The sequence below is a fragment of the Dreissena polymorpha genome, unplaced genomic scaffold, assembly GCF_020536995.1.
Source record: "Dreissena polymorpha isolate Duluth1 unplaced genomic scaffold, UMN_Dpol_1.0 chrUn009, whole genome shotgun sequence".
NCBI lineage: Eukaryota > Metazoa > Mollusca > Bivalvia > Myida > Dreissenidae > Dreissena > Dreissena polymorpha.
In genome coordinates, this window is record NW_026273323.1 from 276609 (window position 1) to 300377 (window position 23769).

Sequence of the window (23769 nt, forward strand, 5' to 3'; positions counted from 1 at the left end):
ATGCTTGCGAGAGATGGAGGGCAAGTGTTGAGGAGAGCGGGAGTTACTAATCATGGTTAGAGAGACAAAATAAGTCTACCGCTGGAAACCACAAAGCTGCTTGCCAGCGATGCATGGGAGAAATGCTACCAACCGTAGTGGACACTACTTTGTTGATATTGTGTCGTAGGTGCCAAAACATATCTCCACTGCTAAACTTCTGCTGCAAATGCGAAGGTCTTAGCTGTATGCCCAGTAAGCAAATCGATGATCGATGCAAACGGTGCGGGGAAATTCAGGGCTACGCGAAAAACAAAGGCGCAAATCGTTGTGATGACTGGTATTTCTGGGAGCAACCATCAAGTGATGTATTTTCCACTTCACACAGGCTGTTTGCCGCAAGGTGAGGGACCTGGGGTTAAGGCCAGCCTACATAGTGAAGGCGTCTATCCATACGTACATTCGAAACATGATAGCGCTACCATTCCTTCCAGCCGCCAACATCGAGCCAGCATTTCAGCTGCTGGCTGCTAGAGCTAACTCCGAACAGATCACCAGGTTCGTTAAATACATGGAGGAGCAGTGGTTGAACCATCCAATAGTCGATATTGAATCCTTGTCAGTGTATGGGATTAGAGTGAGAACGAACATTGGCACTGAAGGCTGGCACCACTCCCTGAATAGGAAAGCAGGAGGCCAGGACCTGACATTCTACCGTCTGGTTCCCGCACTATGCGCAGAGGCCGAGGATGTTAAGTATGAGTTACGGTACCTCAGGGATGGTCAATCCACTAGGAGAGTGAGGCCACTGAGCCGAAGGATAGAGAAAAGTATTAGAGACCTCTGGGCCAGGTATGACGCCAAAGACATAACGAGTGAACTGTTGAGTGAATGTGCTACGGTATACCAGGTAAAACTTACAGCAGACCATGAGATACTAGATACTAGATTGTGAAAAGTGGTGTGCATGACATTGTGGATTAGAGATGTTGTGTTTGTGAAACTGAGATGCTAAGTTTTAGCGCATGATGACTAGGTTTATAGATATTGTGTTCTGTAAAAATTATATATTAATTACTATGTGCTAAGTAATTGTGCAAGATGACTACCATTATACATTATGTTGTTGAAACAGATGTTTTATAGAGAGAGTTAATTAAAGATTTCATAAACAAAATAACAATTTTGATAATAAATCAAGATTATACTTCAACCAAACAATTAAAAATTCATTGGGGGGGGGGGGGGGAACGTCAGCACTAAAACTAAAATGGGGGGAAACGTCTGGGGAGGAAACGTCTTGGGGGGAAAATGTCTTGGAGGGAAAACATCCGGAATTCTATGAGATATAGCCCTGAACAGTTACATCATAAAAAACAAAAGGCAATAACTCTTATTTAAGAAAGTGTAGGGTTATGGCTCATGTGCATGGCACTTCTCCTCATTAATATCTATACATCCATTTAGTTGCATGCTGAAATCTTACATAGTTTCTGAGATAAAGCCATGAAGTTTTGTGACAGACAGCCGGAAGAACTGACAAACCGACAGACCAAGCCAATTCTATATCCCTCCGCCTTTGGCAGGGGATAAAAAAGAGCAAATAAAAATAAATACAAACATTCACTTTAAAATCATTGTGTAGCCTCATGATGGCTCTTCTAAGAAAATTTATTTATCTTTACTTTATTTCGTATAATCTTAAAAATTCACTTTTTTTTATTTGTCAAAATAATTCACTGTTATTTACTCCCGGTTTTTCTTCCGTTTCAATTTATTGAACTTTGAAGCATCATCCACACTTTCTGTTTTCCCAAAAGTATTTGCAAGCTCGACCTCAATATCATCATCATTATATTTCTCTTTCTTCTTTTTCTTTCTTTTTCTCTTATTCTCCACCACTACATGAGTAGCAGCATCAGCATTTCTAAGTTCACAAGCAAGAGGTGCATTTTTTTTACCGTTTGTCAAATTATTTTGCGTGTCAGTATCTTTAATTATTATGTCTGTGTTGCCATGAACCAGTTTGCACTCTGTCACTTCATTATCAACAACAGATCCTCTTCCTTCCTTTTTGGTCTTATCTTTTTTCTTTGACTTCTTGTTCTTCTTGGATTTCTTTTTCATTTCTTCATCACAGTTTTCGAAGTCAGCTTCAGTTTTTGTCCCACATTTTTCTTTAAAATGTTCCATACCAAAGTTACCTGCATCAGCCATCCCTATAGCATTTGTCTCTATGATCTCTTGTGAAGTCTCTTTACTTGGTTTGCTAGATTTCTTCCTAATCATGTTTCCATTTGTAACTTCTGCAGGTTTCAGCTGGGCTAGTCTCTCTTGCTCCTCAATTCTCTGCAGTTTTCCATTCAGCTTCAGGCCATGTCTTGCACCCCTGATTGATGAGACAACATTGATAGCATGAATTATTTTAATCGTTATTTTACCCTTTACCACTTAGAATGTTAAATTAATTTAAAGACCTTTCTTACTAGATTAAAATTTTAAAGGCTTCAGTTTCAACCCTAAGAGCCTGATGAGCAGCAAACAGCATAAAACCTGAACACTCCACTGCAAGTTACTCACATGCTGTTCTGGTTTTATGCTGCTTTCACATAGCCATTTCCACTTTGGCTCTGAGTGGGAAAGGGTTAAATCAGTTGTAAAGATATTTAATTATAGCCATAATGATGATAATAAAAGACAAACTTTCTAAAAACTATGATATTGTAGTGTAAACATTAACCTTAATTACAAAGTTCATATTTAGCAATTACATGACACCAAATAGCAATCCAATTACATGGCAATGCATTATTTCCTTGGCTTAACAAGACAAACCGTAATTGGTTTCTATTGAATAATCTCTATAGCTACACAAAATTCTATTGACTTAAGTCAAAAGAGAATTGACACCATCATCCGAAAGTCATGGACAAAACATGTTTTCAATGTATTTATTTTTTCCTTTTAACTGGTAATATCTTCGTAAAACATTAAATCACTTACTTGTGAGCTGTACGACCGCCACACATTTTGAAAACTTCCTCCTCCCTGTCAGGTCTGAATAAAGAACAAAAATTAAAATATCAGCCACCCTATATAGGATCTTGAACAATACAAAATACTTCAGAAAAATGTCAACAGCTTTCAGCCTTTACAGTAACATTTGAACTATCTTATTAAACATATTATCGTCCATTTATTTAACTAACATAAGCATATAAGTATTAATGCTAAGCACCCAAACATGAGCAGCATCATGCAACAAGTATCGTTGAAAACGATGGATGCTCCCCTTGTTTGACCTTGAGAAAATCTATTATAAGCCTCAGTGACCTTGACCCCAGTGACCTAAAACCTCATCAAAAGGAGAGGTCCATGCAAGGTACCTTCATGCCAAATATGTAAGAGATCGGTAAAATATTGAAGGCGCTATGAGAAACTGTAACAAGTGTGATGGAAGGAAGGAAGTACCGAAGTACAAACAGGCAACTAAAATAGATCTCTCCCCATTATATGCAGCAAGCTTAGCTCTAGGAGCCACCTGGTCCACTAATGAGGTCACATGGCCTTGCGTAATTTAAAGCAGACAGTGTGTTGATGCGGACCTATGCTGGTCCCATACAGCAACAGACAAATTGCATGATGCGTCTCATATATAACTTCTTATTAGAGTTTGAATTGTGTTTCTTTTCATCGTTATATTACACATGTTCATTATTTGCTCCCATGATTTAATGCCTGTGAATAAGAACTCCATAATTTTGTTAATTGACCATTTTTATTCTGACATATTTTGAAGCAAAAATGGCCATTTCAATAAAGGTCTAAGTCAAAAGCCATATGAATAAAGGTCTAAGTCGAAACAGACATATCAATAAAGGTCTAAGTCAAAACAGCCATATCAATAAAGGTCTATGTCAAAACAGTCATATCAATAAACGTCTAAGCTCAAATGGCTATATCAATAAAGGTCTAAGCCAAAATGGCCACATCAATAAAGGTCTAAGCCAAAATGGCTTTATCAATAAAGGTCTAAGCCAAAATGGCTATATCAATTAAGGTCTAAGTCACTAATCAGAGGGGCTACTAAGTAAGGAACAAAACTATTTTGTGCAAGTTTAATATAATTTTGTCTTAAAAATGAGCAATTTATGATCTAACAAGAGATGTGTTTGTCAGAAACACAATGCCCCCTACTGCTCCGCTTTGAAGCCATATATTTGACCTTGAAGGATGACCTTGACCTTTCATCACTCAAATGTGCAGCTCCATGAGATACACATGCATGCCAAATATCAAGTTGCTATCTTCAATATTGAAAAAGTTATGGCCAATGTTAAAGTTTGCGGAAGGACGGACAGATGCCATATATTTGACCTTTGACCTTGAAGGATGCCCTTAACCTTTCACCACTCAAAATATGCAGCTCCATGAGATACACATGCATGCCAAATATCAAGTTGCTATCTTCAATATTGAAAAAGTTATGGCCAATGTGAAAGTTTTCAGACGGATCATGGACAGACGCCATATATTTGACCTTTTACCTTAAAGGATAACCTTGACCTTTCACCACTCAAAATGTGCAGCTCTATGAGATGCATATGCATGCCAAATATCAAGTTGCTATCTTCAATATTAAAAAAGTTATGGCCAATGTTAAAGTTTTCGGACGGACGGACAGACTGACTGACAGTTAGACTGCTATGTGCCACCCTATCGGGTGCATAAAAAGTACCATTTGATTGATATAAAACTGAATATCTGACATTTGCAACTCTTAAACAGTTTGCCATTGACTAATTCAATGTAATATTTAAAAAAATTAGAAACAAGGTTGTAATTTGAATGTAAAGGTGACCTTGACCTTTGACCTAGTGACCTCAAACCATGTTTGTACATCTCAATGAGATACATGCACATGTGAAGTTCAAAGAACATATACCAAAGAGTTTACATTTTATGAGCAAGGTTAAAGTTTTGGGACGGGCACACACATACAATGACAGACAGACAGACAGACAGGCCAAAAACAATATACCCCCTGATCATTCGATCTGGGGGCATTAAAAGTATTTCTTAACCCCCTTACATAAATCACAGTTTTTACCATTGCAATTTCAAAACAGTTTTGCATTGAGTCATTTATCTTTGTCTTGATGATAACATTTTGAAAGTAAGTGCACTTGAACAAACAAAAAACTGAAATCGTCACATAAGCAACTCTTTTTTGTCACACTTCATGAGTACTAGTTTGCCAACAGGTGTGACATCTAGGCAAGACTTACACGAGGCAGGGCTGATGTATCTCCTCCTCATCCTCACTGTTCTCTGACACATGGCCCTCCGGCTTGTTCTCCCTACCATCACTCAGTGTGGCACCCTGCAACAAAGTGTAATAATTGCCAAAGTTTGTGAATGGCTTGTATAGACCCTGATCAACAAACGATATTTATGTGTGGTGACACATTGAAAAGACATCACAGTTTTGTTACACTGACATCTTCCTCATAATGCTCATATGTATAATACCTTAAAATTAAAGTCAAAATTGCTTAAGACATTAAGTTATTCGTTTTTTGCAAAATAAAAAGGGCTTACTATATGGACACTAAACTGCAAAAATAACATTTTTTTCAAATTTCGATCCTTCACTATGTTACCTTAACAAACTGTCCATACAACATGGACTTGTCAGCAAGTGGCTTGGCCTTGGCTTGGGTACCAGTGGTGTTATTGTTCTTGATTTCAACACCATCCTGAAACATTACACACGAGTGAGGAATAGCACGTCAGTAACATATTGAAATTTGAGTTATATACCAAAAATGCTTCCAAATTGTCTATGCCAAAGCTTCTAACATCTAACATCTAGGAAAACCATTTATGAAACTAAAATGATTTAATTTTAGATATTTTATTATGTTACCTGAAAATATACAAGACAAACAGTCTTAGATGCATAAAAATTTGACTAATACAAATAATATTTATACATGCTTTGTATGTTACCATCTGTCTGCTAAACATTTTAAAATCTGTATAAGATACAATATTTTCACTAGTCATTTATATTCTTGTTAAAACTATGACAATAAACAATACTGCACCTTAAAAAATAATTTCATTATTACAACATATATACTTAGTGTGTATTGCAAAGTTTATGAGGTCGTTTGGAACAGAAGGAGCATTCAGTGAGGACACCAAAATACATCTGATGTAATGTTATACTCATTTAAAACAAGAGGGACTGAAAGGCCCGAAGTCGCTCACCTGAGATAACAAGATATTATTGGGACAAATCTTCTGACCAAGTTTCACGAAGATCGGAAAATAAATGTGGCCTCTAGAGTGTTAACAAGGTTTTACTATAGCCATATAAGGAAAAATGCCCCGCCCCCTGGCGACCATGTTTTTCAACCAACCAGCATATTTTCGAACTCGTCTAAGATATTATTGGGATGAATCTTCTGACCAAGTTTCATTAAGATTGGACAATAAATGTGGCCTCTAGAGTGTTAACAAGATTTTACTATAGCATTATACATGTATAGCCATATAAGGAAAAATGCCCCGCCCCTTGGCAGCCATGTTTTTCAAGCAAAGGTTACCATTTTTGAACTCATCAAAGATATCAGTGGGACAAATCTTCTGAGCAAGTTTCATGAAGATCGGACAATAAATGTGGCCTCTAGAGTGTTAACAAGATTTTATTATAGCCATATAAGGAAAAATGCCCTGCCCCTTGGCAGCCATGTTTTTCAAGCAAACGTAACCATTTTCGAACTCAACTTAGATAAAATTGAAACCAATTTTCTGACCAAATTTCATGAAGATTGGACAATAAATGTTGCCTCTAGAGAGTGAACAAGGCAAATGTTGACGTCGCACAACGGACAAAAGGCGATCACAAAAGCTCACCATGAGCACGTTGTGCTCAGGTGAGCTAAAATGTTAATTGCTGCAATTTAAAGCTTTTTATTTTTTCCCAAAGTGCATGTTCCAGTATTTTCAATTTTGGGTGGTCTTAGGCTCGATGGAAAATTGACTGGCGTAACTGAGGGCAGGGCATATGTTAATCCATTCAGGGGCCAAATTTTTTCCTTATTCCACCTGCTTAAATATATATTTTCCCCTCAATAAAAAATCCATCTTAAAAAAAAATATAAATAACAAACCAGTGTCCCCAATGTGTTTGTTTCAGTTCATCAAATATTGAAATGGTTTACTATAATTGTATTAGTTGTTAAGAATAAGGATACAAATTACTCTATATTAAATACCTGAGGTAAATTAAAAATATTCTTTAATTTACCATGACAAGGCATTCCTTGTAAAAAAATCCCCCCACCCCAGGCCTCATTTCTCCGGCCTAAGTGAAGGCCAATGACCACATGAGTCAGAATACGCCCGCCTGTTTTTTTAGTGTGTAAAGGTTTCAACCTTACTTTGAGTCATCAGCAAACTATTGCATTCAAGTTGAGAAGTACCAACCATGTGCTAATAGGACAACTGATGTGTGCAGTACTTATTTGAACTAGAATAACCTTGGACTCCTGTATCTGTATGTTGTCTGCTGTCTTGTTAAACACGTGGTCCCACCAGTGGTAGGTGAACTCTCGACCCGAATCATGCCCAACCTGTGAACAGATTAGAATGATTGGGATTAAGACCTTAATCAAATACACCAAATTTAATGATCATGATTTACCAACAGAATAATTTTACCTGCCATTTATTTTGGAAATTGAACTAACAGAAAATGTCAGTTACAAAAAAGTATTACAGTGCACTTGTATACAAGAGATGAATTTTAATAGGTCAAAAGTATTAAATCTTTGCAATCTTATTTCTATACTTCGTTTAGTTCTTGCACCTTCCATATGCAGTTGGGGTAAAAGTATGAACACTTAAATTAAACTATTTACCCCTCTGTTGTCATTTTTGATTTTCACTTTGATGGCTTCTTTTATCCCAGTCTTTTCTTTTCCAAGACCATCACCTAAACCAAAAAAAATAATATCAGCCTTGTCCTGGGCAGTCTACCGGGCTAATCCAGGACTTTAAATGACTACCGAAATACTCTATTTTTTCGGACACTCTAAGTTTTTGGACGCCCTCTTTTTTAGCCAAACAAAATATTTTTTGTGACTTAATTTTCGGCCATACGGGTTTTCATCCATAATTTATGTCTCTAAATTTTCAGACAGCATATTTTACTACACTATTCTACAGACTTCGGCCCTGTTTTCGCTCATCTTGTGACACTTCTATCATGGATTTTTATAACCGGATTACGGTCATAAAACCTGACAGATGCATGCCTGAGGGCAATGAACCATTACATTCGCTTTATTGGGTAAATAACCATGTAATGATCATGAATACCGGTAGAAGTAATGGATTCACCCAACAGCATTTGAAACAGTGTCGTCCATTTAACCCTTTCCCCCATAAGAAGCAAAGTGAAAATGGCTTCTGCACCCAGCATAAAACCAGAACAGCCTGCGAGTAACTCTCAGTCTGTTTAGTTTTATGCTGTTTGCTGCTCATCAGTATCTAAGGGTTGGAAATGAAACCTTTAAAACTTGAATATAGCACGGTGTAGATGCATATCGGTGGCCTTGCTGTCAACATGCAGCCTCTCTGTTCATTCTTGGCTGCCTCTCTGTCATAAACAAGAAAATGGATAATCGACTGTCACATTCACTGTCACTTTATAACAGAGAGGCAGCCAAGAATGAACAAAGAGGCTGCATTTTGACAGCAAGGCCACTGATAAGCACCGTGTATAGTAAGTCCTTAATTAAATTAAACTTTCTAAGTGACTACAAATGTGTCAAAATACCTATCCAAGGGGTCAAGGGTTAAGAAAGCAGTATGTTTTCTGTTTTTTATGTCCTATTTATTTATTTATCAAACAGAAAAGAAGAATTAATCACAAGAAAATTATTGAACATTGATTTATTGCATTAATTTTTGTCTCTAAATATTCGAACACCTATAATTTTTGAATATTTTTTTATCTAATAAAACTTACGAGTAATTGCGGTATATGGAAGTCATGGAGGGATCTTCTATTCATAAATCCACTGAAGGCAGATCATGATGTCTGGGATTATTTTAGTGACGGTCTAATAAATGAGAAGTTTAAAGCTTATGAAATACAACTTCCTCACCATCTATTATGTCTGCAAACAACTGCCATTTTTTCAAATTCAACGAACTAACTGATAAATGTGTTTATTGAATTGATGGATGGATCCTCTAGTCCATATAAACGGACTCCCAGCAGTGTTTTTTTATGGCAATTTCGGGGCCGATATTCGGCCCCATTCCCCTCAAAAAAGAGTATAAATTTTTCCCCCATTTTGTAAAAAAATCCCCTCCAGAAGTAAAAAAAAAAAAAATTGTTTTTTTTTTTTTTAGAAAGAACTGTTTCATTATCCTGACAAATATATCTCAAATTTATTTCATAAATAACTAACAAAGTATATAACTAAAATTTATATGATTTTTAATTATTATAAAGTGTTATATTAAATTAGATTAGTTTTTTCCAAATCAGTGGACTTTTCACATGAATTGCATTTTTCTCCCAAAATGGCCAGGAAAAGGCCTGATGTATCTATATTGTGTCAATATTTGTTGATAAAAACATTCCAATTTGGTCCATTTTATTGATAAAAAATGCTCAAATTTGCCATTTAATCGATTTAAAAAAAACTCAATTCGACTCAAAATGGCTAAGAAAACTGAGACTGTGCATGAAGGCTGAACTGTCTGAAACTAATGTTGAAAAAATCATTGATATATATTTCAGAAAAAGGACAGACATTCTGCTGTGAATATTATATTCATACAAACATGTGTATTCATATAATAAATATTACATATAAAAGAGTGAATTTTTAATTTTCCCCTTTTCCTAAAAAACGACGCATTTTTTCCCCTTTGGACGGGCCCCGCCACCATTCCCCTATAAGTGAAAAAAAACACTGCCCATGCAGAGCCTTTGATTATTTTTGCTATGGCGGCTTTGGCAGTCCATATGCACCCCTTCATAAACATGGGTGCAGTTCAGCGCAGCGAATCCGCGCGCTTCACTAAACAGACGTCGTTCGAGACAAATTGAGGAAAATAATGAATAAACTTCATAAACATGTTAAATTTACCTGAATGGCAACCTACGGATGTCATCCTTTGCATGCACCCTATAAAAACACGACGATGTTTCAACACACTTTTCTCGCTGACATGTTTATGTTTAAATTTGAAACAGTGTATTCTGTATCGAATACCACATCGTTATCGACTTTATAGGCTGGAGCACATAACCCGACGTGCAAAATATTGGTGTACTGTGACCTAACCAATATTGGGTCAATTTTCCAATATGGCGGATACAGCGTACAAAACAAAACCTAAGTCAATAAAATCAATTATTTCTTGCTTTAATGGTACCATTTGGATGAGATTGTGGTTTAGATAGGGAAACTTGTATAAGTTCTTGCAGTGTTCCTTAAACCTTGCATTGTTGATAACATTTTGCACCTATGGCCAAGACAGAGCGCATTGCAACTATCAGCAACCCATTGGGTTATAAAGCTGATAGTTGAATTATTGCAACTAATGGATCCTCTTGATTTTTTTGTGAATAGATTGAAAATATAAGTACATTTTTCTGTTCAATTGCTTATAAATCCAAAATTACAGTAATACCATCATTCTACAAATATTAATCGATCATTTAATGACTTATTATTATATAAAACTTAAATGTCAAATGGATTGTCATAGAGTCCTGTCTAAAGTGAGCAAAATAATGAAGTTCAGAAATGTGATAACTTATTTCAATAACAAAACAACATCATTTGATGGCAGTATAAGTTATGGGATCACCTGTGAGATTAATTCAAAAAATTATCATATTTACCAGCTTGCCAGCCGTGTTTCTGGAGCTGTCTTTCAGCAAAATCCATGTTGGTCCAGGGACCTATACAATAGGTCCCTGGTTGGTCCAACCACGTTTTCTTGTCGATCATGACAGACGCTTTTTAAGAGCGCCTCTCGACCTCGACGACAAGCGGTGTCAAGGGAGGCAACCTTTATTTGGCTACAAAGCGATCCTGAATTGGCACATTTTTCGTTTCTTTGGTACTGTACTTGAAAAATCCAAATTGCAAACGAAATGACAAGGTTTGTTATCGCTTCCATATGTATTTCTATAAATAATTGATATTGTTTGTCAGCAGTACGCTTTGGAATTCTACTGTGTCATATAAATTTCGGATAGCTCCGCAAAGTTCGGATAAAGGTTGTCCGGTTGGCGTAGTGGTTTGTTTACGCGATAGACACTAAGGTTACCGGGGTCTAACCCCGATCTTGGAAGCATATGAGTTTGGTTAGTGGTCACCATGCCGGATAGGTTATGTTAACTTTGGTTACTCCGGCTTCATCCTCCCCCCCACAACATAAGAACACACTTGTCCCAACTTTTGTTAGTTTAGAGTTATTAGGAAGGAAATTGAATGGTTCGACACACTCGGGATCCGCACATAATGCAGCTTCAGTCTCAGAAGGACCACAAAAACTTCAAAATGCACTCACAGATTTCGGATAATTAAATGACTGAAATATAGTTGCAATAATACAACTCCCGTATATTATTTATGGACCCTCCTGGTCGCTGGGAGTTGCAACTAACAACCCGATTTTCCATAGAAACTCGCCGCCCAGAATCTGGGTGGCAGTTTAATTGGAAATATTAGCTACATAAACTATTTTCTGGCATAAATAAACACAAATAGATCGTTAATATATCCATAATGCGCAAATTAAAACAACTTACATGATATGTTATGCTCGCATAATATTGATATTAATCCAAAGTTTCACACATGTCAACGGTTCTTTTAAATGTATATGTTTTTGCAATGGACAAAGCCAAGTATTCCGAGTAATTCCGAATTCGAAAATACGGTATAGACTATCTCCAGAATGCTTGGTGAGATAGATCTCATGTCTAGACTACCAATCGTAATATACTGACTATCTCCAGAACACAAGTAAGATAGATCGAATCGTCAATTCAAAACTTCGGCCTTCGGTTTGATAACATTTTTTGTATAAAGTTTTTTTATTTAGTATTTCTTCACAATTCACTCGCAAATAGATATCGGTAATAACACTTACAGGTATTGTGTTTGTAACGATGTATTAGGTTGATTGAACTCGATTTTATAGACATATGTGAGACCTAATTTTTTTACATTAAAAAATGGGTTAACAAGAAGAACTCTGAGCTGTACGTTTGTACTTATAAAAGCTCAGAGCATTCAAGAAGTACTAGACGGAAATATAGCTCTGCTGTTTAAGTCAAATATTAATAACTATCCAGTGCTTTTCACAGGAATTTTTTCAGACGCCCCAGGGTCAATGGGGTTGGGAGGACTGTCCCCTCCATATTATTTTATACTTTTTTAGAGGCCAATTTCATCATTTGGTGTGCTATGATTCTTAAAAACAACAACTATAAAGTCATTGATTTAGATATATTTATAAAATGTTTTTTGATTGTTTAAAACCATTTCTGTATATATAGTATAATCCTGACTCAATGATTCCCCAATACATCCGTACTGACGCGACTATAAGTGCATGCTTACTAGTTTTCCAGTTTCTTTTCATTATGCAATAGCCCTTATTTTCTATTTTTAAAAGCAAACTCTGGTAAATATTGATGAAAAAAGTGCTCACAAATTTCATGCACATAGTTTAATTATAAAATGAATTTCGGCATAAGTGGTTATTTAAAGATTTGATAAAATGCTCCCACTAAACATGCGTAAATCCCCTGACGTGATGTGTACGTATTTATACAACAATCAATACACCCACACTTTCCATGCAAATGAAAAGACGTTGTACATGCTGCATTTTCGCGCCCTTTCTATTGAGTCAAAGAATCAACAGGATATAAATTAGCGCTGGTTATTTGAAGCTAAAATTTGTCAGCGTCGCATTAACATTTACTTTCGCGAGAGTGTTTTGGATTACAATCATGTTGACGTTAACATTCTGGAGAGGGTTTCGGATTACAAATTTATTTATGCTCATTGGAGATTTCAACAAAACATTAAAAGCTGCGTAATAAATTGAACAACAATTTGTTAAAATGCTTTACGCATTGAAACTATGTTTTAACCGTATAATGCATGAAATGCACAATTTCCACGAGGATTACAGTCGGTTGCCATCATCACTCTTCTTATTAACTGGCCAAAATTTATGTGGCAATTACATGTACGTCACGAGTCGTCTGCATGATTTAACTACAAGTATTGCATGCCTAAGAGTGCTGTCGCTCATAAAGTCGCTCTAATTGGTCAATATTGATTGTCCAATACAATGACGCTCCGCGTTAAGGCGGAGTTTAGTTACATAAAGCGATACATGTTATTGACAGAGGATCGTAAATCAGCTTTCAAAAGTTTCGGCGAAGTCATTATCGCTTTGATCTTTAGAATGGCTATAAGTTGCAGAATTTGCAAAAATACACTGAGCCTAAAAGTTCAGCGCTCTGGCAAGGGACCGTTAAATGGCCAGTGGAAAGCACTGCTATCCAATATATCCATGATAATTTTTTGCTTTCTTTTCAAACAATTCAATTGCACACAGTCTTTAAAAAAAAGTTATCTTTTCTGGTTTTTTAAAGGTAAAAAAATGTGGCTGTCCATGCATCAACCAGCAATTCCACTAGCTTTCTAAAGTTGGAAGTCCTTACTTGAATTTTGGACATCCCAGACATAAAGTTGGAAGTTACATTTGAATTGCAGTATTTTAGTATTATTTAAAGCCCTACTGTATGTGTTGATGTCTGGATACATATATGTTACAATTCTATCCATTATCTTATAATCCAGTATACGGGGTAATTATGAATTTTATTAAAAAAAAACAAAATACGGCCAATATTAATGATGAATTTGTCAAAGGATTTCATAAACACAAAGGTCCTCAATTTTACTGAAGTGCATGTACAAAGTGAATTGTAAGATGGGAGAATTTTTTTCACATCGCGCACTGTTCATATTTAGTAATAATGACCAAATAATTACTGAAGTTAATGTTACATGAACATCCTTTCAGAACATTTTACAAAGTGACAGTAGAACAAGAAAGCTACTGTCTGTAAATGTTACCGAGTACCCAGAGATTAATCTAGGTAAACGTCTTGCGTCTCTGACACATTGAAATCAGCAAAAACGCATCATACTGAAGAATGAGCGTCTTAGAGGTCTGCATTCCATGTTTTATTGAATTCTAAAATGAGCTTAATTAAATGTGTATTCCAAAATACACTTCCGGATTTTAATGTTAACGCGACACTAATAAATTCTAAAATTCTAGCTTCATAATTCAAATTTTGCTCAGGCTTAAAAAAAACATGTTTGTTTCAGGTTACGGGCTAAAATAAATGAGGGTCAGAAGGTCGGGATTTTTTTTTTTTCTTTACTGTAGGATCTGATATAAACTGGTGGCAACAGTGTGAATCAGATATGCGTAAATAACCCCATGTCACTATCAATCGATAATTTCAGGGGTTTATTGCAGTTTAATGGCTTTGTTTTACCTACATGTACCACATTAATTGGTTTGAACAGTGTACTTCTCTGCGATAAAACCATGGCAAGTTACGTAAGAGACTGATGATAGCCAACGTGTGTTATCCTCCGGGAAATTGTGCTTTTAATGCATAATATTATCAAAACATATTTTTCGACACGTAAAGCGTTTTAACAAATCAATATTTAATTCATAACAAATATAACACAAGTATAAATGTTTCCGTTCAATTCCCAAATGAGAATAATAATTTATAATCCGAAACACACTTACGATTTTTTAATGTTAACACAACGTTAACAAATGCTTCCAATATAGTCATCATGTATATTTCCCGACAAAAGAGCGCGAAAATTATGTGGCAATGTACAATGTCAAGGAAAGCATGCGTGTATTGATTTTTTATACAAACTTTGTAGCGCAGAGAACATTGAAATCTGTTGATTTCGGTTAAAAGTTTCTTTGGTATACAATTATATCGCGAATAATTTGATATTTCCTCTAAATTAATTTCAAATCAAACACGCTGTATCTTTATCATTACGGTCTTTTAGTTGAGTAATTATTGAAACAGTAATCGTACTGTATACTGATTCAAGAGAACATCTGGTCGGAACTGGATTAAGTGTTGGGCGTTATGAAAACACGCATAGCACGTCTACTGACCTATTGTGTAGACTGCTGTCTGCGGTGTTTAGACAAAAGAGATTAACATGTGTGAACTGAATGCAACTCTGCCTATTTGGTCCATAATTACTGGTAATACATTGTTTTGAATGTAATTATTTTAATCAATACATTTGCGATCTAAATAGCGGCCGAATAGTGTAAAACGCGATTTAAAAAAAAAAATTGGATAAAAAAATTGCAGTTGGGGGTAAACTGACATGGTGTGTCGGGTAACCTGAAACAAACATATTTTTCTTTAGGCCTCATATGTTGATCTTTGTCCCAATTAAAGTGTGCACAAATAATGCCACATGTCAAGTCATCAGCACGTAAAGCGTAGGAGTATTGATTTTTTTTACAAACTTTGTAGCTCAGAGAACATTTACATCTTTTAATTTATCTTAAAATTGTGTAGTTCATTTAAACAAAAGTCAACATTTGACACTCACTAAAAAATTCATGGCATACTGTAGCTCCTGGGCGGAGTTAAAAGAGTGAATTACTAGATATACTGCTGACATTTGTATGTGCTGTGTATTAGAAAACAGCTTACATGCGGATTATCAGACATCCAAGGGACTTCCGCCATTTGTAAAATGGACGTATGATAGCTGTTTTGGGGCATAATTTACACCCGAACATCCACTAACAGAAGCATGTCATTGTGGCTATTGTAATCAAAATTAGCACCCAAGCCAGCAATCACTGAACAGGTTAATTTTGAATTGGGGTTGCTCATATTCTCAGCATCATATATGTGGTCTTGTAAACTTTTTATGTACCCCACCACTATAGTGGGGGACATAATGTTTTTTGCCCTGTCTGTTGGTTGGTTTGTGTGTTTGTTTGCTCCAACTTTAATATTTTGCAATAACTTTTGCAATATTGAAGATAGCAACTTCATATTTGGCATGAATGTGTATCTCATGGAGCTGCACATTTTAAGTGGTGAAAGGTCAAGGTCATCCTTCAAGGTCAAAGGTCAAATATATAGCTTCAAAGCGGCGCAGTAGGGGACATAGTGTTTTTGACAAACACAAATCTTGTTCGGTCTAAATTTTAATATAAAAATTAAGGCGCACTTGGTGAAACCGTTATAACAAATTTTCTAGGATTTACATAAGCAATTTTCTATTACAACCAATTAAATTTAGCTACCTGTTGATGTTATTTAGCTAATAATTACTTGGCATTATGCATGCTTTACCATAAATTTCGTAACCAAACCTTGGACTGTCTATTCTGTTACCACAAAGAATATTGAATAGGCTACTTTGTCAATTAATATTTATAACAATCCCCACCCTTTAACAATTTCACATCAAATGGATTTTGCTTAAATCTTTTTAACATCACTTTTGTTTATATCTTCTGCTTATGATAATACAACATTGTTAACTTATAAACACAGTTTATACCATGTATTATGAACTTGTATTCACATAGTTTTCACTAGAGATTGGAAGTTTGTTTTTAAGTGTTGAAAAACCAACGTATTATTCATCATTCCAATTATTGGTTCAAATTTAAGTAGCTTTAAATTTACATAGAATTTTGGTTGTCCTGGACAAATGCTATTTTAAATACATATCTTGTAGAGGCATTCATTTATAACTGATCAATTAACACTAAAATACACCACAAATCAGAAGTTTTATGTTTTCCAGAGGTGGACGTACAGAACTAGGGGACATCACTCCACACAATATTAAGCAGTTAAAAAAACTGAACCAGGTTGTGTTCCCAGTTACATATAATGACAAGTTCTACAAAGACGTCTTAGAAGTGGGCGAATTAGCTAAATTAGGTTTGTATTTCTGTTATCTATACAATTCTCTATGCCAAATTGTTTGATTAAAAAGTTACCAATAAACATCATATCATAAGAAATATTAACACCATGTCAACATTTTAATAAGCTTTTGAAGACTACAAGCCCAAAATGAATGCAATGTAATCATGATAACATCAGTTTTGATTTAAAAAAATCAATAATAAATTGAACAAATGAGAAATGTTTTAATGCGCTACTCAAACATTTGATAAGGAAAATTTTCGACCAGATAAACACCTGATTTCTAAATGCACATGTAAATTATTTAACTATTCAACTTTCAAGAGCATGCAATAAAGATGAACTTTTATGAACCAAGGCTTAGTGTTCTGTCTTTTACATTTCAGCATACTACAATGACATTGTTGTTGGGGCAGTTTGCTGTAGAGTAGATACATCTGAAAACCAGCGTAGACTTTACATCATGACCTTAGGAGCCCTAGCACCTTATCGAAGACTTGGAATAGGTCAAGAGTCTTACCTGTTGTTAAAGCACTTTACCTTTGAGACCATCATTACCCCACTTGCATTTTTGCTAAATACCTGTTCTTTATAATTGGCATGGGTTTTCAATTTTGCTTTAAAGCTTCTTACAGCTTATAGCATTCACATAGATGATATTGACTGATTATCATTGTTTTAAGTCAAATTACTAAAGCTTATTGTGTTAAATATCATAACCATTCATGGCATATGAACATTTCATGAATATTTAATGTAAGCGAATTGCGATTGACATATTAGTTAATGTATACTTTTTTTTCTTGACCCTATGATTGTTATTAATTGACCAGTTTTCAAATAGACACTCGTGTTCATATTCATCATGATTATTTAACACTGCTGAACAAATTGCATGGTTTTAGTGATGCCTCGCCAGTACTTGTAAATGGAATATATGGGTATATCTTACTTGCTTATGTTTCTACTAGCAATAGTTGATGTAAACAATAAATGTTCCCTCCATTTCAGGTACAGTGATGCTGGAACATGTACTGCAGATCTGTGACAAGGATGGCAACTATGACAATGTCTTCCTGTAAGTGATTGTAGTTGTTAGTGGTTTTTATGCTGTATTTCTTATGCACTTCTGAAAGTGATTGTATGTAATTTTTATATGCCCCCGAAGGAGAGCATATAGTGATCGGACCGTCCGTCCGACTGGCCTTCCGTCACACTTTACGTTAAGGTTTCGCGTTTAGGTTTTGAAAAATGCTCATAACTTCCTTGTCGCTTCAGATAGCAACTTGATATTTGGCATGCATTTATCTCATGGAGCTGCACATTTTGAGTGGTGAAAGGTCAAGGTCATCCTTCAAGGTCAAAGGTCAAATATATGACTTCAAAGCGACGCAGAAGGGGGCATTGTGTTTCCGACAAACACATCTCTTGTTTTATGCTGTATTTCGTATGCACTTCTGAAGGTGTGTTATCATCAGAATGAACACGAACATAATGTTTAGCAAAATTGCTATGCAGAGAATACTATGTTAGTGTTGAAAAAATTATTGAGGAAGGCTTAGAAAACCTTAAATCTGGAGCTGGTGTGTGGTTTATGTTGTTCTGCTGACCAAATGATACTTATTGTATTGAACACTTTCCTGGTAATATTTCAACAACTTTTTTATCTAATTAAATTAAATAGCAGAACGAACAACATAAACAACAAATGATCATGTGATAATAATATGCATATTATGTGTCGGTTTTATCTTTGCAATGCTGAAATAAGCTTAATTGATTCTATGGGGTTTATAAATGCAATGTATATTTGATGATGTTATAAATTATGTTATTATATGTCAATTGTATATGCTGTGTTTTCTTTGAAACTGTTAAGGCGGTTTGGCATTAAACCTGGTCAGTGTTTTTTTCACCATTTTGGGAATGGGGCCAGGTCCCTTGGGATTGGGTAAATTCGCAAAAATTTTACTAAAATTCGGAATTAGTCTTTTTGTTGTTTTGCTAAAAATGCTTCAAAATTGAGAATCAAAGTGTTTTCAGTATTACATTTACTAAGGTTGAACTTCTATAGCTGGATGGGAGATGAACACAGTGATGAGATAAAAAAAAGTGTGTGTGTGTGGGGGGGGGGCTGGACCTTCAATTTTAAATGTTAAGGTCCCATTTGCGAAAAATATATACTTTTTTCCATTCGGAATGATGCCCATTACCGAACCCATTTTTAAATGAGTATAGTTTAGGTGATATATGTTAAAATCTATACACAAAATAAGCACATTAGTACAATTTGTATAAAATATGAGTTGCTTATACATGTTAATATTTGGTTCAATATATTTCTTTTCATAAAATTACTGTAACATTTATTGCTGAATAAATGATGATGCGATTCTAATTAGTATCAGTAATATAGTTGTTATTTCTACTACTACAGCCATGTACAGGTGAATAACGAGGGAGCAATCAAGTTCTACGAAAAGCATGGATTTGAGATTGTAGAAGAGAAGAAGAACTATTACAAACGCATCGAGCCAGCAGATGCCTACGTTTTACAGAAGACATTTAGGCAAAAAGCTGCGGAGACTAAAGCTTCATGAAAAACAGTTACAATAGTATAGGCCATCACTGTGAACTCTTGTGCATTCAAAGTTTAGTATTTTTCTTCATTATTTTGTAATTGTACTTAGTGACATTGTGCTGTGGAATAAGTATTAAAAAAATTCTAAAGACATTTATTGATCAAATGCAGTGAATATGTATATGTAAAAAAAAAAATTATGTTCATTAAATAAAATAAAATTCAACTAGAGCTTTGTCACAGGCGTGAAGTATACTCCCACATCCTGCATTGACACAGAATATTTTGCATGCTGTCTTCTCAAATCAAGAGATGCTAATATATGGCCATTTTTATGTCCCCGGATAAAAAAATTGGGGGTATATTGTTTTTGGCCTGTCTGTCTGTCTCTCATTCATTCATTCATTTATTGTGTGTGTCCCAAAACTTTAACCTTGGTTAAAGTTTGATAACTTTTGCAATATTGAATAAAGCAACTTCATATTTGGCATGCACGGAGCTGCACATTTTGAGTGGTGAAAAGTCAAGGTCAAGGTCATCCTTCAAGGTCAAATGTCAAATATCATGGTATTTTTCTTTCATAAAATTTTGGCCTTCATTAAAGTTTGGTCATAACTTTTAGAATATTGAAGATAGCAACTTGATATTTGGCATGCATGTATATCTCATGGAGCTGCACATTTTGAGTGGTAAAAGGTCAAGGTCATCCTTCAAGGTCAAAGGTCAAATTTATGGCTTAAAAGCGGCGCAACATGGGGCATTGTGTTTCTGACAAACACATCTCTTGATAAAAATTATTATGCCATTATCATTTATCCTAACAAGCTCATGTATGGCAATTTTTGATCTAAACTCCAAGTGTGACCTTGACCTTGGAGATATCCACGTAATTCTTTCACATGACAAACCATCCAATGATTGTGAACAAGTGTACTGAGTAATTTTAAAATCTCACTATGAATGACATAGTAATGGCATGGACAAGATCATTTATGGCCATTTTTGACCTTTGAACTCAAAGTGTGACCTTGACCTTGGAGATATCAACGTAATTCTTTCGCATGACACACCGTCCAATGATTGTGAACAAATGTACCGAGTATTTTTTTAAATCTCAATGAATTACATAGTTTTGGCCATTACAAGATCATTTATGGCCGTTTTTGACCTTTGAACTCAAAGTGTGACCTTGACGTTGCAGATATTAACATTATTCTTTCGCATGACACACTGTCCAATGATGGTGAACAAATGTGCCAAATGATTTTAAAATCTCACAATGAACTACATAGTTATGGCCCCGACAAGGTCATTTATGGCCATTTTTGACCTTTGAACTCAAAGTGTCACCTTTACCTTGGCAATATCGACGTATTTCTTTCGCACGACACACTGTCCAATGATGGTGAACAAATGTGCCAAATGATTTTAAAATCTCCCGATGAACGACATAGTTATGGCCCAGACAAGCTCATTTATGGCCATATTTGACCTTTGAATTCAAAGAGTGACCTTGACCTTGGAGATATCAACATAATTTTTTGGCATGACACACCGTCCAATGATGGTGAACAATTGTGCCGAATGATTTTAAAGTCTCACAATAAATGACAAAGTTATGGCCTGGACAAGTTCATTTATGGCCAAATCAAAGTGTGACCTTGACCTTGGAGATAGCGACATACTTCTTTCGCATGACACACCGTCCCATGATGGTGAACAAATGTACCAAGTCATTTAAAAAAAAATCTAACGATAAATGGCAGCTATGGTCAGGACAAACTTTCGGTTTAAAACGCACTTAGTGACCCTGTGACCTAGTTTTTGATCTGGCATGACCCATATTCAAATTTGACCTAGACATTATCTAGATACAACTTCTGACCGAGTTTTGTGAAGATCGGATGAAATTTTCGGGAAAGACAGACCGACCGACAGACCAACTGACAAAGTGACTCCTGTATAGCCCTCATTACCAATGGTAATGGGTGTATAATAAACGGTTATTAATTGAAAAATAAATTCTTTAATTATTATCTTAAGATTTCTGACAGTATTTTGCACAAAAAAAAGAATTTTAATAGTAAGAAATCTTCCAAATTTACAAGGTACATAATCACTGGTATATGAAACAAAGACACATATTTAAATTTACTTATTCTGCAATAATGTTAATGTTTATTTTTCACAAGATATATTTTAAGTTATTGTAGGTAAAACATGAGTCACTCTATTCAATATTGATTTTGTAATAGTAGTTTGGTCTCTTTAAAAAAGTTTTTGAGTAATCTTCTACAGTTCTAAAGCGATTATCATCTTTACATTTTATGTTGAATATATATATGACGTGCTCCACACAAAAAGCTGTGTTGGTTACATCAGTTATGACACTGGGGAAAAAGGTCTTTGTTGTCCTGACAAACGTCTTTATTGAAGTAACATTTTAATCGGCAAACATAATGTACAAGAATCATACATATTAATCTTAGAATATATTTTGGGTATAATAGGTTTCATCATTGGCCCACTCATATTCAAATGTTAACTGTACTGAATGATCCAGATGTTTGCTTGTTCACCACCAAGACTTCAGTTAAAACCCATTTTCCAAGATCTCGTTGTTTTAAGTATCCTAGTAAATGAAATGCTCAGTTATTAGTGATGAATTAGACAGTGACATATTATACATGTACTACCGAGTACATGTATATCGCTTGCAGAATTAAGATATTTTAAGCAAATTATGCATATGCATGACATTTTAAACGCTGAACTATTTATTATGACATTGTTGAAATACACATTGCACCTAGTGTGAATCGAATCTGAGTAAGTGATTTATATGAAGCAGATAACCAATAACAGATCCATTCACTTAAATCCCCAAGCATTGTGTTGGAGACTATTGTGACCATACAATTTTATTTGACTCTACACGCACACAAATGTTTTGTACTAAAATGCTCAAGGCCTGCAGGGATTCTTTCTCTATTCTTGCACTCTGCAAGTCCTGGCGGTAAGATAGATAAGAGGAGCCTCAAAAAAGATGCACTGAATGAAACCAACAACAACATTCAGCATGTTTTTGCATGCGTAGGTCCCTGCGTGAATTGGTGAACAAACATGCAGTTTTGCGTTTGTTTTATTGCTCATTCTTTTATAAGCAATTTTTTTTTGTGAGCAAAGCTCACAAATAATGCAGACGCAATTTGGCAAATCAGTATGGATCAGTATGGGCTTAGGTACGGTAGGAACTGTAACCCGTGACTGCCTGTGTGGATAACTCAAGTAAACTTTAGCAGACGATAATGCTAAAAGCGTCTGCTTTAATCACCGCATCTACCTGTTCTCACTGATACAGTACATAGAGTGTATTTAACATCTTGTAGTTAGACAACATTGGCCAGTCTTAAAATGTTTATCATTGAAATCTGTACATATTAGCTGTATCAATTATTTGAAAAACAACACACATCTCGACCTGCGTTTTAAGACACACTCTTTATAACTTTGAATGGGTTGTGATCATTTCAAACTTGCGATATAAAAAGCTATAATATCATTTTGAAAACTGAGCTCGTCTAAGATTATTGAACAGCGAACAAATTGAGTGCCTTCAGAGCTTTGATTAGACTTAGCATTTGGTAAGTCAGTTGAAATGTTTTGATGAAATAGAAAATGTGCTCATATGAAATGTATGATGCAAACCACATTTCACAAGGGAAGTAACTAATAATTCAGATGCGGGCATTTGAACAACAGTATTTGCAATAACCTTAGTATATAAATATCAAGTATGTATCGACTGATATGTACTAAAGGGTCAGTTTGTTGATATGTTTTTCGAATTTAATGAAAATCATTGCAATTTTCTACATTACTGTCTTGGATATCATAATTTGATTGCAAGAGGGTCACATCCACATTAGTCATGAGCTGTTGGAACTGTTTGCATGGTAGGCAGTTCGCTGTACATGCCTGATAAGCCATTCTAACTGTCTAGGGACATTGTCAATCTTGCTTACAGTAAGCCCAGTATAACTGTCTGAATATGTGTGGGTGAATCCAAGCTTGCCCCAACTGCAGCCTATCATTTATAGTGTAATTGTACGGC

General features: G+C 35.3%; 2 protein-coding genes across 2 annotated transcripts; one reads left to right on the forward strand and one right to left on the reverse strand.

Annotated features, from left to right (window-relative positions):
* Nucleotides 1-1601: 1601 nt before the first annotated feature.
* LOC127863465 (G patch domain-containing protein 4-like) lies at nt 1602-10980 on the reverse strand. Its single transcript, XM_052402998.1, has 7 exons — nt 10919-10980; nt 7911-7984; nt 7530-7622; nt 5643-5738; nt 5268-5362; nt 2983-3036; nt 1602-2368 (listed from the first exon to the last, which is right to left on the reverse strand). The coding sequence occupies exons 1-7, from the start codon at nt 10962-10964 to the stop codon at nt 1726-1728; spliced, it is 1101 nt and encodes a 366-aa protein (XP_052258958.1). The 5' UTR covers nt 10965-10980; the 3' UTR covers nt 1602-1725.
* A 46-nt stretch (nt 10981-11026) lies between these two features.
* Nucleotides 11027-19886, forward strand: LOC127863463 (N-alpha-acetyltransferase 50-like). The gene is made up of 5 exons (XM_052402996.1): nt 11027-11181; nt 16947-17086; nt 17461-17580; nt 18086-18152; nt 19512-19886. Exons 1-5 carry the CDS (start codon nt 11174-11176, stop codon nt 19672-19674), a joined length of 498 nt encoding a protein of 165 aa, XP_052258956.1. The 5' UTR covers nt 11027-11173; the 3' UTR covers nt 19675-19886.
* Nucleotides 19887-23769: the final 3883 nt, after the last annotated feature.

What these genes read in the sequence shown, in the direction of transcription:
- LOC127863463 (XM_052402996.1), top strand. An exon ending in GGGCGAATTAGCTAAATTAG is followed by an intron (nt 17,087 to 17,460) that starts GTTTGTATTTCT and finishes TTTACATTTCAG; the next exon opens with CATACTACAATGACATTGTT. An exon ending in TTATCGAAGACTTGGAATAG is followed by an intron (nt 17,581 to 18,085) that starts GTCAAGAGTCTT and finishes CCTCCATTTCAG; the next exon opens with GTACAGTGATGCTGGAACAT.
- LOC127863465 (XM_052402998.1), bottom strand. Translation starts at nt 10,964, where the DNA reads ATGGATTTTGCTGAAAGACAGCTCCAGAAACACGGCTGGCAAGCTG. An exon ending in TCAAAAATGACAACAGAGGG is followed by an intron (nt 7,623 to 7,910) that starts GTAAATAGTTTA and finishes ATCTGTTCACAG; the next exon opens with GTTGGGCATGATTCGGGTCG. An exon ending in GGCGGTCGTACAGCTCACAA is followed by an intron (nt 2,369 to 2,982) that starts GTAAGTGATTTA and finishes CTCATCAATCAG; the next exon opens with GGGTGCAAGACATGGCCTGA.